Below are 17,361 nucleotides of genomic sequence, written 5' to 3' on the forward strand. Positions count from 1 at the left end.
AGAAAACCTGGGTCACAGGTAGAAATATGTCTCCTCCATAGAGAAAACAGACCTCTGTGGCCCTGTGATGCATCAACTAAAATTAAGTTGATGGTTATTTATTTATTTATTTAGGACTGACAAAATAATGTTAAAACTATTTCTGTGAAATAATGCCTCTTAATCAACACCAACACCAAAGTGATTTTCCTGAATATCTGTAATAAATGTAGTAACTTCATTAAAAAAAAAAAAAAAATATATATATATATATATATATATATATATATATATATATATATATATATATATATATATATATATATATATACAGTATATATATATATATATATATATATATATATATATATATATATATATATATATATATATATATATATATATATATATATATATATATATATATATATATATATGCTGCCGCGAGACTTCAGAGGGTGGAAAAGGTTATTGTTAAATTACTGTATAAGGTTTAATAATTTAGGATTTTAGTAAATATGTGTACTGCAGTAGTTCCACGTCCGTGGCAAGTGCATTTATAGTTACCTCGTCTGTCCGGCATTTGATTTAATGCTTTAAAAGATACAGTAAAAGCAAGTGTTGTCACAAAAGCTTTTCTTTGTTTACAATCTCCACCGCGGAGATAACAGCCAGTCGTCTAAAGTTTGAAGTCAGTATCTTTTTCCTAAGGCACTGGTTCCTTTGGATATTTGAAAGATGAACGTACCAAAATTATTCAAAACAACGCATTTTTCTTAAAACTAAGAATTTCAACTTGGCAACGTTCAAATTGCTGTAACTTGATTATAACATATAGTTTTAAAGAGAATTGTATGTAGAATTTGAATATGCTGTTTCGATATGTCAATTTTCATTTTCGCTGACATAAGCCTGGGTTTGTGAAAACGCATATTACATATGATGCGATATACGCTACTTCTTATAAATTAATTGGATGTTTTTTTTTTTATGTCAGACTCTACCTCGGCAAAGGAGATGTAATCATATTATCATATCATTTCTGAGGTCTATTGCTACTAAATCCTTCAATGGCAGCACCAGATGGACTCTTGTCTTTGGATCAAGACTCCTTCCATTTCTAATATTGGATTGAGGTAACGCTTTGTCTGTTCCCGCCAGCTGTCTGTTATTAAAACCCTGCTATAGGTGCAGTATTCAGTGCTAAACCTAATAACAAACAACTTAGAAATGCACTTGAGAGAAAGATATGTTTTTCATACATTCATGCTCGGAAAGTGTTCTTCAATTATGATAAAATAGTGGTGTTTGGGTTAATTCAACAATTAATAATATGAATCATTACCATTGTAATGAGATGATCTTTTTCATTGTATTTTTATTTTTTTTTAATCTGGATAATTTTTTTAAAGCTGCAAAAGAAGCGCACTGAATGGGATACATTTTGTTTTATTCTGTTTTTTTTTTAAATTATGAATGTGCTTGTAGTAATATTATCCGCGATGAGCTCCCCTCACTCCCCGAAAACATTAGAACTGCCCCCCCCAAACTAATTTAATGGCACAGACGTGTTTTGCTTTTGCTTTTTTGGTCCTTATAACTTGCAGAGGGCGACTCGCTGGACCTGTTATTAGCACGTCTACCTCACAGTTCAGGGTCCCAAGTTCAATTCCAGCTGGCTCTGGCCTTCCGGTGTGGTGTTTGCAAGTTCTTCCCAAACTGAATGAAGTGACCGGGGAACAGGAAGTCTGGGCTTGCCTGCTTAAGCTGCATCCCCTGCAACCTGATCTCAGATGAAGCAGTAGATAATGGATGGAAGGATGGATTTTTCATAATAGCCACTGTTGTTCTCTGTCATGTGTATGTGCGACTCTTGTGAGTTGAATTAAAACAGAATGAGAGAAATCTATTTTGCTGGCTGTATAACAAGTCGACAAAGTTCACATCCACAATGGCACAAATGGCCATTTTTAAATGCATGTGTGAAAATACCAAAAGGAAGTAAACTCCACCCATGCAAATATATCGACCACACTTTCTGCTAGACTTGTGATGGACATAAAAATATTGCCCGTTGTCTGACACAGTGAAGATTTCACCAAACCTTTAGGAGATACTGTATAGGTGTTCACTGTGGAAAATGGAGTATATGGAACTTTTTTTGTATTATAGAAAGAACATAATCATAAAGTGTGCACAAAATGCTATTTTATGGCCATTCAATAACAATTTACACAACCTTACTCAACTATTTGGGAAGTAATTGTGAGCTCCTTTGATGGAAATGAAAAAGGTTGCAGTAGAAGCCCCAGGCACAGTAGAAAATGGAAATGGATTTTGTCATCACAATAACATCTCTTTTAGATTCGGCGTACGCAGCAAAGGCATTCTGAACAGCTTTACAGAAAGACCGGCAATACACTGTAATTATTTGATGAAAAAAAAGACAAAAACAACAACGAAAACAAGCCCTTGGTTTTAATGACATCTATTGGTGCAGTTGCCAGGAAAAGTGCAAGCCATTTGCCTACCCAGGTGTCATAGTTGTTCAAAAGAATTTAACCCCAAAATTAACATTTTGTTTGTAGATTAGATTTAAATATTTGAAAAATAATAATAATAAAAATATAAATAAATAATGTCAATGTTAACAATACATTTAAAAGTCGAAGGTACCTGTTCAAGCAAGCCAACACATGCCTGTTGTTCAGTCAGAAAAAGAACCTTGCTCATTTTACATAGTGCTTCTGCTTTAGCTAACTAGGATTAAGATTCAACAATGGTATCGGGTGCCCCTATGAAATGGAGCCTGCTGAGCAAAAAGACATCTGTTTCCATTTTGGTTATATATCGTCTTTTCATCTAATCTGTGCTTATATCCCTCTTGTTGACTGTATGTAATCCATCCTCCCATCCAACACTGTCATTTTGATCTTATTCCATCGGCTATGTACCGTATTACTGTCATCGCTTGTGCAAGACCGCAATTAATAAAACTTTATTAAAACTTTATTAATCACCAAGACTGTAATCTTAGTAATATTTTTACAGTCATACTATCGAATAAAACAAAAAAAGTTGTGACCCATTTGTCGAGCCAACAGAACGAGCCAACGACTTCACCACTGTCCCATAGTAGAATTTTATACATATTGCTGGAAATATTAAGTGTTGCGTTTGTCAGCTGTTGTGGGTCCACAAAACTTTATTCACAATTTCATAATGGTTTATAGTGTATAATATTTTAAGGTAAGATGAAGGTGAGTACTTTCCGGATGCACTGTCAGGACACTAGAACACTACTTTGTTCTGTTACTCCGTTCAACTGAGACACTGGCAAGTATTTTTTTTTCTTTTCAATTGTAATAACTAAAACAAGATGTAATTAGTTTAGAACTTCGTTTAGAACAGTGAACAGTCAAATTAAAACTTCTATAACAGCTCCCCAAAGTGTTCTACGGTCGATAAAGTTGTCTAAAACTTTAAAATAACATACTGTTCATCACTGGTTATTGGGATATCAACAAAAGCTCCTTACAAAGTTACTGCAATTCTTTTCATTTTTTTTTTTTTTTTTTTTCACTTTGTACTTACGGTCCCCTTAATATTGAACAATTTTTGGGACTCCAAGTATTCTTTTTGGGACCCATAGCTTTTTAGTTTTGCGAGTCCCGGGGACCCAACAGTTTCCATAATCACCCTTTTTTTTTTTTTTTTTTTACATCGACAGTGCACCTTATACTGATCAGTTACTTCATGATGAGTGTATCTTCTCAACTCAATTCAACTTTGTACAACATTGCAAAACAGCAATTGCTGTGCGCAAAGTGCTGCACTTGAAGTAAAATTAGTCATGCAAAAACAAGTAGTGAAAACAGTAAGTTAATAACACAAATTATACCTGTAAAACCGGAACAAAACAGTAGAACGGAAAGGATTAAAAGATGTAAAGTGACAATGTAAAATTTAGACTGTTCTTCATTAAAAATGAATAAATTACATGATTATAAATTTCAAAAACTTGCAAACAAATGTGTTCTTAACTACTAACGGTATGTTTTAAATATAATCGTAGGTCTAGTTATCATTAAATGGTATTACATGGGAAGTGGCACTTCTCCGGAGGTCACCATGTCTGTTATAGCTACAGACATCCGGAGGACAAGTGTTTATTGCCGAATTTACCACAATGCCCCTAAATCACAACTCCCTGGGAGTACATACTGTACAATTGGTGTAATTTTTGCATGAGCATGAGGGAGCCCTAGGGACATTACGGTAAATGCATCAATAAACAGACCTCCTGCTGTCCGTAGCTAAATCTTACATAGTATCACTTTAAGACGTGTTTCAAAAATGGACAGTGAGGGGAATTTCAAGACATTTAATGGAAGGACATTTTAAAAGGAATGACTGGCACCGGAAAATCCTCAATCCCCTCTGATGAGACTCAGTTTAGTCCCTAGCACCTCTAGTAGAATTTGGTTCCCAAAGTGACCAATTGAATTGATCATGATCTTAATTGTTATTATATTGCTCTCGCTTGAATCTTCCAACTTGAATCTTGAATTACATGATGATCCGACTTGGAAGCAGTTCAGGGTGGCAGCATCCATTTTTATTATCTCTACAGTATTATAGACATAATAGTGAATTGTTGAAGTCTTTATTGGAAGCAAAAGACCAAGAACTATACAAATGCATTTTTGAATTTTTGATCCAGGAGTATACAGATAAAGTAGTGTCTCTGTGATATGTATGTGGTTTCTGAATATCCTGTAATTTCATAAATACATGCACACACATAAGTGATTGGATGCGAAATTTTGAAAACATCCTCACACACACACACTACACACATACACACATCTACTACTCACGCAAACACACACACACTCACACATGTAAACACACACACACACACACAGTATATAAACTGCATATACATGAATGTTGCATGGTTCAGTCCATCCTACACTACATAATGCATGTTGCCCGGGTCACATCTCGTACACTGATTTATTTCTCTGTCCCATACTTAGTTCTGACATTCGTGCATCGTTGCACTTTTAATTCGCTCCTTGCATGACTCACGCGCACAACTGCACGCATGAGTCCTAAGCTTGCTGGAGTGATCTACTTGTTGCTTCAATGTCTCATGATCACTGTTTCAGTATAGATTTGTACAGTGTATTTGGTTTTGTATGATATTATGTACTGTATTTCTCTGTGTACAAGTCAATCTTGTGTATAAGTCGACCCCTCCCCTTTTTTTTTACTTTAATGAAGGTGAATTTGACAAAAACCGAGTACAGTTTAAGTCTACCCCTGACTAAAGTGGTTACACAAATCATGGCTGTCTCGTCAATACACATGGTGTATGTTATTAAAATGACAAAACTTTTAGATGCATTTCTTCATCGTGTATCGAATAATGTACTGTTGTGGTTATGGGGGGGGGGGGGCGGAAACAGGACAAGTGTGAAGCAACGTGCGCGCGCGTTGACGCAAATGCTAAAACTCATAAAATGATTGATGTTTCGTTGCTCTATTTTTTTGACACAGCTGAATATGAATTTGTCGAAAAGCCCTTAAAGTCATCTTCACTATCTGACACGCCAAATAGCTCCTCCCATTTAAATCCCGGATGTCCTCTCCTTCCTGCTCGTCATTTGCGCAAAAACCCTCGTTACTCTTCTACAAGTAGCCGTCCAATTTGTTTGAAATGGAGGCATCGATAAAAGCTTTGCTGAAGCCTTCTTTACACATGTGACAACTGTGACAACACTTTGGTGTGTTTCTCCCCCCGCACACTCACACGCATGCACACACTTTGTACATCTATACTTGTGAGGACATACTTTGGCATAATGCATTTCCTAACTCCTAACCCTAACCATCAGAAAGGATTGCCTAACCCAAAACCTAACCGTCACCATGACCATGACCATGACCATAACCATAACCATAACCATAACCATAACCATAACCATAACCATAACCATAACCATAACCATAACCATAACCCAATTCATACCCATACTCTAATATCAAGTTTTGACGCTCAAAAAGAGGTCTGAACAAGAGGAACACACATACACACTGATCTGACTGCTGCCACTTCCCAAGCCTGCTGTGTCTTTTGGTGCTTTTGTTGACATTCATTTAGCTGTTTACCATATCAAGGGCCAGTGGATGTGTCAGTCCTTGGTAAGGCTTTTTCCCATCGATGCACACAAACACACACACTTACACACACATGCGCAGTTTTTGCATGCTGTGAACATTAAAAAAAAAAATTAAGCTGTGCACAGCTACAAAAAAGACGGAAAAGTATAAATACTGTACATCAAATTTATCCTGATCTGGGACATTGAAAAAGAGTAAAAAAAAACACTCATAAAAACACTTTGGAAAGACTTTTCTTTATAATAAACTGGTTCGACCTCGATAAATCAACATTGATTCTCCTACTTACTGTATGTACTATTAGTGGCAATTTTTAATATTTATGTACAATTTTGATGTTTTTACCTGGGGTTCTAAACACATTAGCTATTTATCATAGCTTTGGATTGCCCACTATATGGTGAATTCGCCTTACGATCCAAACCACGGAACGGAATATTTTCGTAACACGGGGGCCCACTGTTTATAATTTTTGGTTGCTGTTCTCCCCGTGCCCATATGGGCACTCTCGGGCAACTCCATCTTCCTTCCACATTCCAAAAACATGGATGATGTCTTGGTGTGCCCTGCAATTGACTGGCAATCAGTTCAAGGTGTCCTGCTATTATTGCCTGTAGATAGCTGGGATAGGCACTAGCAAGCCAGCGCCCCGAGTTAGGGTAAGTGGCTATAGATTATGAATGTATGTATGGATGGATGGATGTATGGATGGATGGATGGATGTATGGATGGATGGATGGATGGATGTATGGATGGATGTATGGATGGATGGATGGATGGATGGATGGATGGATGGATGGATGGATGGATGGATGGATGGATGGATGGATGGATGGATGGATGGGCATATGTATAAGTCCGGTTGTACTGTGTGTTGTGGTGCATGTGTGTAGGTTGTGGCATATGGTTGGAAAGGCAATCTTGCCAATATCAGATCATAGAGTCTATGAAAGTCACAGAGAGTTACCATAATGACTCTATCACTTCCCTGTGACCTTTTACTTCTCAATTCATGAGTCTGTGTTGTCATCCCTCCTTGCTTTTATAGCTGTCTGCTCTTTCCGCACGCAGCTTGTCTTTACACACACACACAGACACACACTCACACACATACACCTACACACGCACATACACACGCACACACACTCCAGTCATACTTTGAATAAATCATAGTAAAAGGTTCCTGAATATTGCATTGAGTCCAGACGCCAGATGTGTGTGTCTGCTTGTGTGTTTTTGTGCCTTTGAAATGGAAGGACTCAATAAAAAAATAAAAATAAATAAATAAAGGGATAGGGTTTATTACCCCCCAAACACACACACACACACACCTGTTCTTTAACAATAGACAAGAGGAACATCTGGAATATATCAGTTTCAATAAAAGATCCACCATTTTCCTTTTAAATCAAGTAACAGGTAGTTGTGAAAAATTGTTTCCTCTGTGCCTGTTTCATTTCTGAATTCTGATGTACACTATTACTCATCCTCCAGTCAGATTTTAAGAATTGGAAATATTGAAGAAGTGTGGAAGGTCAGCATACCACAGCGCTGGTGATGGTAAAATCAAAAAAGTATTTTGGTACGTACCAAAATCCAGGCCTGATTCGTAACCCTTTTCTGATGTCCGTCTCAGAAAGATCTTGTGCCAATTGTTTTGAAATGTCAGCTGTCTCAGCAAGTGAACAGTGATCATGTGATCCCTTTTCTATGATAGAATAATGAAAATAAACATAACATTTCACCATATGGAATTGCCTAGTAAATGCAAATGTCGGGGGGAAGTAGAAAGACAAAACTGACAGCAATAAAAGTTCCTTTTTTTCCACTGATGCAATGGTTTAATTTTTTTGTCTATTCAGTGTAATGATAAAAAAGTGCATCTTTTTTCCTCTCTTTGTGTTTTATTTTTGTATGTGTTCAAAATAAGACATAAAGAGAAAGTAGGTAACTAAGATATAGCCAACCTTAAAAAGATATGCTCTCCATAAGTAAACTTGTCATCCTTTCCATAGTGGGGAGTTTTCAACACTTTCCGTTTGAATTTGATATTTTGTATTTAGCCACTAGATGTCGCTGTGAAAAATGTTATGAACATTCCAAAAGATCGATTTACTTTCTGAATCAATCATTCCAAATGATTTTATTGTTCCTTTGTTTCATTTCCTAAAAGTTAAGAGTCAAAAAACTTCACAGGCCGCAGCAGAGAAATCCACCCCCCCTTAACACACACACAAAAAAAATAAAATCCATCCATCCATTTTCTGTAGCTGCTAATCCTCACTAAAGTGTAACCCAGTATGCCAGAAAGATGTATAATTCTTGAAAAAAAAAACAATCACATCACTTTAACATAAACTAACAATATGCTTCATGATATATCAAAGCAATATTATTTTTTAAAAAAGTGTATTTTTGTATTTCATCATTCATGTTTTGGCATTACAAACAATTATAGCTCACCGGTGCCAAATATTTAGCACATTTCTTCCAAACATTCATGGAAAAAGTCTCAAAGAATACATTCTTTCATTCATTTTCCCCCTTCAGTTTTCTGTAGCTAATTCCTCAATTGAAACAATGTAGAATAATGATGATATAGTAATTTAGACTGTGCTGGAAATAAAGAAAAGAAAGTAAAACAATTTAACATTCTGGTAGATATTTTAAAAATGTTTTGAAAATGAGGCCTATGAAGCATTGACGCATTAGAAGGCAATAACACAGTCACATACATTTACATTCATTACTGTTAAATCGAAGCAACTGTGGAATGAACTGATGAAGAAAGGAGACGGAAAAGAGAATAACAAAATAGTGAAACAAACTTTGAAAGGCTTGAATTTGTGTGCTTCTTTAACGTTATTCTGCAGGGGGTATTTTCAACTTGTTGGCACTTTGAGCTAGGAGGGAGGGGCTCAGGGCCAGAGAGACAAAACGTCTGTTGTAGCGGTGTGCTCACGCTAGCAAAAGGCACCTAAATGCTGCCTAAGCATGAGTGGCAGGAGCGACGACCTTCCAAAAAAAAAAAAAAAACACTTCGACTTCCAGTCTTGGCGACACAAAGCGGACCGCCGCCTCCTCCTCCTCGTCACACTGGCTTTACTCTTTCATGTCTCTCCAAAAGCCAAATGCACAAGGTGCAAAAAGACAAACTGGACGCTGGCTTTGTTGGAAAATGAAGGCCTGCGTCAACCTGTTTGCTAAAGAGAAGTGCAAAATAGTCACAGGGATTTCAACCTTTATTAGAAATTAGGTTTCATTCAAACAAAGATTTTTCACTTGTTTTATCCATTTTCTATTCAGGGGTAGGAACATTTTTTCATGCGCCTGCCCCCGTTGGCCACAAACAACATCAAAATTAACAACCATTATCTTGCATTTCTGAAAATAAGTCTATTTGCCTTTTTCCTTCTTCAAAAAGTGCCTACTTTGAAGAATCTAAATTGAAAAAAAAATGTTCTGATTAACATTTTAACACTTAATTCCATCAATATTTCTTTCTAATGTCACTGAAATAAGTATTGTGAATGGGAGTAGAGATAAAATACGAACACATCAGTTCATTTCGCAGTTTATAAGTTTTGACTGGTACTGTGTATCCACAGTTATACGAATTGACAGTGTGTAAGAGATGTTGTGCAATATATTTATGCACCACTGAGACACAGACTATAATCTGTTTCCACAAATGGAAACACTGTTATTTTTATTGTGTATACAGGCGCTTACTATCTTTCTGACTTAAATTGAGAGAAAAATTAATATATATTTTTTAAAACGTTACATTTAATGGAGCACTTCATATGACTGACATATGATTCCCTTTATAAAAATGTAATGTTAGATTTTTTTACAACTTTGACATTCATTTTATGTGTAAAAAACAGCAATATTATGAATTAATAGCACTTTTAAGAGAATCAAAATTGTCTCACAAAGCTTAAATCAACAGAGTGTATATATACATTTTATATATATATATATATATATATATATATATATATATATATATATATATATATATATATATATATATATATATATATATATATATATATATATATATACACACACATACACACACACACACACACACACACACACACACACACACGCGCGCGTACAGACACACATAGGTGTATTCATCTTTTCCTTCGAGTATGAAATAATTTATCGCATCCAATAATGTAAGTGAGTGAGATGGGAATGTGTTGGATTGGTTGTGAGACAATTATATTAGCAATTAGAATGAGATTTGTTCTATTTATGACTATATTTTTAAAATAGTACAACAAAGCATGTACTTTTTGTAGATCCATCCATTATAGATACATTTAAAAGACTAGGATGAAACCGCTCCAATTTTATTTACAATACTGTACAGTAAACTAGTGTTTGCTGCCATCTACAGATAAAACGAAAACTCTGTGACTCAAGCCACATTAGCTAAAAATAAATACTGTACTTATTGGCTTATTGTTTATAAAGGGTGGCAAACACTGTATTGGGTTATGTACATCATGAACACACCACACTAGGCACAGATTTAAATATAAATAAAAAGGGCTTTATTAGTAAAGAGTAACAAACCAGCAGGTTTGATAGTTGGTTAAAGATGCAGATGTGGGTTGCGTCACTCCGCAAAGTGACTGATAGTGTTGATGACTATGCATGAACATCCATAATATCACCTGGTTTAAATGAGAAGGGAAGTTGAGTTGCTTGTGGTAATTTAACAAGTCTTCAGAACTTTGATGCAAAAAAACCCCAAAAAACAAAACAAAAAAAAAACCCAATCGTTTAAGGCCATCAAAGGCACCCCCAGCTATAAAGCAAATGCTCACAATTGTCTATAAATGCTTATGTCCTGTTCTAGATTCCTAATGTAGGACGAAAGGGGAAATACACCCTTGTAGGGGTCACCAGTCAATCATAGGATCATTCTTAATGAGGCATTTACAGGGGAAAAAAAACAGCCTCTGGCTAGCTATGATAAGCATAAAACACAAATTCTGAGAATAACAAGTATGAGCACTAAATTAACATTCAGAAATTAAATACCAGCATTATGATGCTGGTAGAATTCCCGCCCCCCCTCAAAAAAAAAATACAGCGTGGGAAGTCATTTTCTACTATTGACATGTCTAAATTCTAATTTTATAAACAGTCTGTGGCGTGCACAATGCCCCTGACTCGACATTCTACATACAGTAAGATACCGCACATTTAGTTGTAAACTTTGAGCAAAACAGCTATAGTATAGTAGTCATTGTTCACATGAGGTTCTGGACTCATTTTCCTGTCTGTACAATCAAAAATCCATCAACCCTCATGTGGTGACAGATTGAAGTTTGTTGTTGTGAGCCAGTTTTTTGCTCAGTTTGAAGTCATGTTATTTGATTACTTATGAGTCATGAAATCATGAAAAAAAAACAAAAAAAAACGACTCAACAGCACAACATCGGCATAAATTACCATCCAGCACATTGGAGAAATGGCAACATTCAGTGTTCATGGAGTGGATTTGCTTCATTCAGAACCAGAGGCATCTAAAGCTCAAAATAGAAAATGTTGAAATGTTGAAAATGAAATTGTGGAATTTTTGATGAAAACTATCCAAAGCTTGGACACAGTTGTAAGCACGTCAGATATCATCAAGTTTAAAACCACGACAAACAAAATACATTCACCTTTTGATTTGAGTGCATGACAGGATAGGGCTCAATATTACATTCTTTCTGTTGGGGAAAAATAACAATATTGTTCACAATTATAAAATGAAATACAGTGGACTCAAGCTTCTTAAACCCCCCCAAATTCTTGAAAAAAATGTGGCTAGCCCTCCACAAAGCATTTTCCATGAAATGCTTGGATTTGTTTGTCACACACACACACAGACACACACACAATTAAAATACATGTTTACTCCCCACAAAAAAATTGGTGGGTGCTTAATATGAGGGTCTGCTGTGAACATTTTCAATGCTGTGATTTTAGGTAAAATGAATATAACCTGTATTCTGCTCACATAAAAATCCAACGAATGAGTTTGTGATGACATTTTATTCACAGTCATTTCACCCCATTATTTTTACTCTGGTTCAAAACAGTTTATTGGTTTTCAAACCAGATTTTTGCCCCCCGAATTTGGCTCATAACAATACCATGAAAATCAGTGGCGGGCAGTGACTTTCATACGTACGCCTTCTGTGATGTCAGACATAAAAAGCCTCCACACGCACACGTATGCAGTACTGAGATACACAGGCTATTTTCGGAACTTTCAAACGTCAATATACCCGCATCAGCCATTAAAACATATCACTATGCTGTCAAAAATTTAAAAAATTTATAATAATTTAAAATAAATATCTACCAAATTTTATGAAGTCCAAATTACGAATCACAGTTTAATATAAGAAGAACATCATTTTATTTATTTGCTTTAAATTGAATATAAACAAAATAAAATAACACCAACTTATTAAAAATGAAACAATAAACACGTTTTTCTTGGCACTGAGATGTACACTGTATCCACTCTGGTGTTCCAAAAGTTTTTTAAAAGAGCCGTAGCGCATTGAGGAGCTCTCTTTACCTTCGAACTGAGATGTACAATACTGTATAACCACTCAGGTGTCCCCATAAGTTTTTACAAGCACCTTAGCGCATGTGTCCAGCTGAGCTTTGGTGTCTCATTGCTGCCTTGGTTAAACAATTGAAGTTTGCAAATGCAGTGTCGCTCCAAACACCAAATCGATCCTTTGCAAACAAAAGGCATTCTCAGAAGAACTATTTACCAGGGTTAGCTCACGCCCCTGGTCGCCCAGTTAGAAATATGACTGCCAACACCGCGTAGCTTACATGTTGAGCATTGCACCGCCTTCCTGCAGTGAGCACCCTGTCACGTCAAGTTCAACGTGGTACTTCTAGATGGCGATCATTTTACTTGGTTGGGTATTACAGCTGTCTATTAAGTTATACGGGCCACTCGCATATCCATCTGCGCTTGCGCAGAAGCCCGCGCCGTGTTGATGCGAATGCCCTGGGTTCTGGCTGACGCAGGTTTCACACAGCATAGCGACACGAGTTAGCTGAAATCTAATTGGCTAAAAACTCCAACTTAAAACTACAACAACCAAATGTTGTAGGAGTGCAACCACATGAATATGACACGAAAAGACCAGAATATGGAGAATAATTTTATAAATTGAAAACTATATATATATATATATATATATATATATATATATATATATATATATATATATATATATATATATATAGATAGATATTTAAGAAAAATGAACTCGATATTAAATTAAATTTCATTATAGTTAGTATAATTATTATAGTTTATTATAATTTAATGATTTCAGGTTATGTTAGGCAAGCAGAGAAGGCCTTGCTGGCCCTGACAGCCTTCCACTTATGAAAATGCACTCTACATAATCTTTTGACATTACACGTTTCTCATTGGTTTACAAGAATATGAGTTGAAAATTCGCTGCAGGGACTTAATACGGATACAAATCAGCACAATCAACACAAAATAGAGAAGAAGTGGCACTTGTTGATAACTTTGACTGTTATGTGGACAATCAAGCAGGCTACAACTGACTAGTAAGTAGCAAAGTGCACTTTAAAAGCAAAACAATGCAATGGATTCTACCCATTGGTGAGGTGAAAGGATTAGGCTAAGTGCTGCTGTCATACATCTATGCGGGTGTTAACTGCAAACATACTACCGAATTTCTCCATACAAGGCAAGTTTTTTTTTTCCCCCTCATTTTCAACACCCCTATAAGGTAGGTCAACTTATAACCGCATTGGCCTCAAAACAGGCCAAAATTTTTTCCACATACAGTATCTGTGTTTGAATAACATTACTTTCAATGCAAAATAAGTAATATGTCATTTACAAGGCTTAAAATTATAATATATACCTCTTGTTCATTATAGTATAGTTCCATTTTAGAGTGTTTGCACAGAACATCGCAAAAAATGCACTTTCATCAAGCGTCGTCTAATTGCCTCTTTGTTGTCAACAACGAGGCTGCATGGACATTTCCGGTGGACTCTGACACATTAAGAAAAGGAAAACATGACTTAACTTTTCTTCTCCAGCCCTAGGATGTGGGCTTGAACAAGCCGTAATGGATGTCGGCAAGTGGGGGGGGAGAAACACTCAAGGGCAATTTTCCACACTCTGATCTCACAAGAGTCATCACTTAGGTAAAGCACGTCCCAAGTAAGACGGTCAGTAAGACCACCATTTCAAACAAATTGTCCATGTAAGAGTAACGAGGCTGTTTCCGGAAACAATAAGCAGGAAGTAGAAGACGTACGGGATTTAAATGGAAGGTGCTATTTGGCATGTCAGACAGTGATGATAACTTTGAGGGCTTTTAGATAAATTCACATTCAACTGTGTAAAAAAATAAAGCATTATCGTTTCATTGTTGCAACATTAGTTTCAAGATTTGCTTCTACGCGCGCACTTACATTGCCTTGCACTTGTCTCATTACCAACCCCCCCCCCCCATGACCACAACAATATGTTATTTAACATACAGTGAAGAAATGCGTCTATAAGTATGGTAATTTCGTCATTCTAATAACACACACCAAGTTTTAATTGGACAGCCATGATATGTGTAACCAATAAAGTCACTAGAAAGATACTCGTGTTTTTGTAAAATTCATCAAATTGAAGTAAAAAAGGGTGGCTCGACTTATACACGAGGTCAACTTGTACATGGAGAAATACAGTATTTGTTTCTACAGTGTACAAGATAATCCATATTACTGCGGTAGAACGCCAGGCAGCACTGTTTACTGGAAAAGCAGCATATGTAACGAGAATGCCTTTGAGTGTACCCATATTTTACTTTTTTGTTTTACTGTACAGAGAAATACGGAAACTCAAAGACGTGTCAAGTCCCCATTGTTCACATTGCACCGAAACTTATGTAACATCGCCAAAATGACGTTTGAATGTGGTGTGGGAAAATATCAATATATGGACCAGCGTTTGAGTTGTTCACACCCGATCAATTTACTGTACTTGACGGAAAATTAAGTAGAATTTTATTCAAATTAACCAAAGGATGCAAGTGTAAAAGTCCCTTTATCTTACTTGAACTGGTATGTGGAGGGTTGCAACATTTTTCTTGTTGAAGCTTAAGTCACTGGTTAGTAGCCAAAGCTAATGTAAACACCACTAAAGCGTTTAAAACACTGAACACAAACAACTGAAAGCAACTGTAATTCATCATGAAGCTTCGGCTTTCATTGTGAGATCTGCTTCAGTCATGGGATGCCAACGTTACTTGGCTGCTTCTCACGTCATGGCCTGAAGATTCTTAAAGCTAAATAAAAAAGAAGAGCACAACTAGTAATGATATGGGGACAACTCACAACCTTATATTGATGTCAGGAAAGGATTTTGTAAAAGAATATAAACTTGATGCTATTGCGAGTTACAATGCTCTCCTTATTTAGGGTTGGCCCTGCCAGCCAGCAGAGTACAGAGTGATCCTGAGCAACAGTACGTTGCAAATTATGCTAGGCTAGCCACAATCAGTCATTAATACAGTATTACCTTCTCTTCTTTTTTTTTTGTTGTTTTTTTTTTGAGTGACACCCTTGTCCTCTGGCTTTTTTGGGGAGCACATTATCCCTGGCTTGAAGGCCAAAGCCACATCAATGCTGCTCCGAGTCTTGCCTGAATCTTGACGGACCATCATCTTATTATTCTTACATGAAATAACTTGAGTTTATGGAAAACAGACAAAAAAAAAATCATGTCCTGATTCAAACGAAATCCTAAGTGTTCCGAAGCAAAAGCTAATATTTTGAAATAACTCCAGTTGTATTTAACGACCATTGTCCTCACCTCAGACTAGGATCATTCGGCTTTCCAGAAGGCGATAGATGCCACCTTGATTCTGACCCGTGTTTCAGCCAAATTCGCCTAATCACCACAGTTGATCTCAAGGTGAAGTAACATTAAGGACACAAAAATCATATATTCCCTGTGTTCTTTGCGTAGGGACGAATTCGCTTTCCAGGAGACTACAAAAGTTGCCTTTTTTTTTTTTTAAAGGTCTGTCCGAGTGTCTTTCGCTGTCATGTTTTTAAAGCGAGCTTTAAAGACCAAAGAGGGATATCGTCTTCACTTTTTTGTCTTAGACAATTTCCCAAATGGGCACGGTTTATCCGATTAAACAACTAGAGAAGAAACCTCAATGCGCTTTCTGCATGTCAGAAAGCAACAGAAAGTTGTCTAGTTGAAGTAAATGAGCGGGTTCAAGGATCAGAAGCAAATACAACTTTTGCCCAAGAGGATTCACAGTGTCTAGGGTAAATATTGTTTGGCTCTAGGCAGCTTATTGACCAGGGTCAAGATTGGAACAAGGTAACAACAAAACAGAAACAATGGCCAAGTGATATTAGTATCTGGGTCTGAAGTGTCAGAAAGGCCAGCAATAGCAGACACATCCGTGAATTCAACAATTATGTTAATTAACAGACCTGATAGTTAAAGCAACAAAATATACTATGCATCATGTTGCTACCGAGGCATCGTCATCACAGTGAGTTCCCTATACTGTTGCTAACTAATCCCTTGATGTTGGTGATGGGCCGCACATCATGAAGTTGTCTTCTTCGATCAATAAACGTGGCTAATCGTGTCGTGTCCAGTGGTGTTTTGGAATACTCCCCGCCATGAGCTCCTCCACGGCATACCCATGGATGCTGCAAACAGGAAGTAGTGGATGGCCTCTTCCTAGGATCCTGCATAAGCACAGAACTGACGAAATTCCTCGCTGCCTGACTCACGTTCCTAAAGTAATCGTCGGGGAAGCAGAAGTCAAGGCGGCAGATGTTGACACAGGTTTCCTCAGGAGACTCGTCAAGAAATGGCGACACACCGCTGAGCATGACGTAAGCCAGGATGCCAACGCTCCACACGTCGGTGGCGACAGAAACCGGAGTGCCACAGATGAGCTCAGGTGCAGCAAACTCCGGGTTTCCGAGCAACATGTGGACGTAGCGGCGGTGTGGAGACAGCTGAACAGCATCGCCGAGGTCAATGAGTTTAATGCATGGGGTGGGACAGTGAAGGTCCACCATGATGTTCTCAGGCTAAGAAAGCAATAGCAAAAGATCCCAAAGCTCAGGCAT

At 36.9% G+C, this 17,361-nt stretch overlaps 1 protein-coding gene across 1 annotated transcript in view; it reads right to left on the reverse strand.

Moving 5' to 3' along the window:
- Positions 1 to 13,480: 13,480 nt before the first annotated feature.
- The window catches only part of LOC148423189 (kalirin-like), a 156,638-nt gene continuing 152,757 nt past the window's right edge, over positions 13,481 to 17,361 (reverse strand). Inside the window, exon 68 of the mRNA XM_088415343.1 lies at positions 13,481 to 17,322. Coding sequence (XP_088271469.1) covers positions 16,765 to 17,322 — 558 coding nt within the window. The 3' untranslated portion in view covers positions 13,481 to 16,764. The remainder of the gene's footprint in view (positions 17,323 to 17,361) is intronic.

The sequence above is a fragment of the Hippichthys cyanospilos genome, chromosome 5, assembly GCF_059441005.1.
Source record: "Hippichthys cyanospilos isolate Australia breed blue-spotted pipefish chromosome 5, RoL_Hcya_1.0, whole genome shotgun sequence".
Lineage (NCBI taxonomy): Eukaryota > Metazoa > Chordata > Actinopteri > Syngnathiformes > Syngnathidae > Hippichthys > Hippichthys cyanospilos.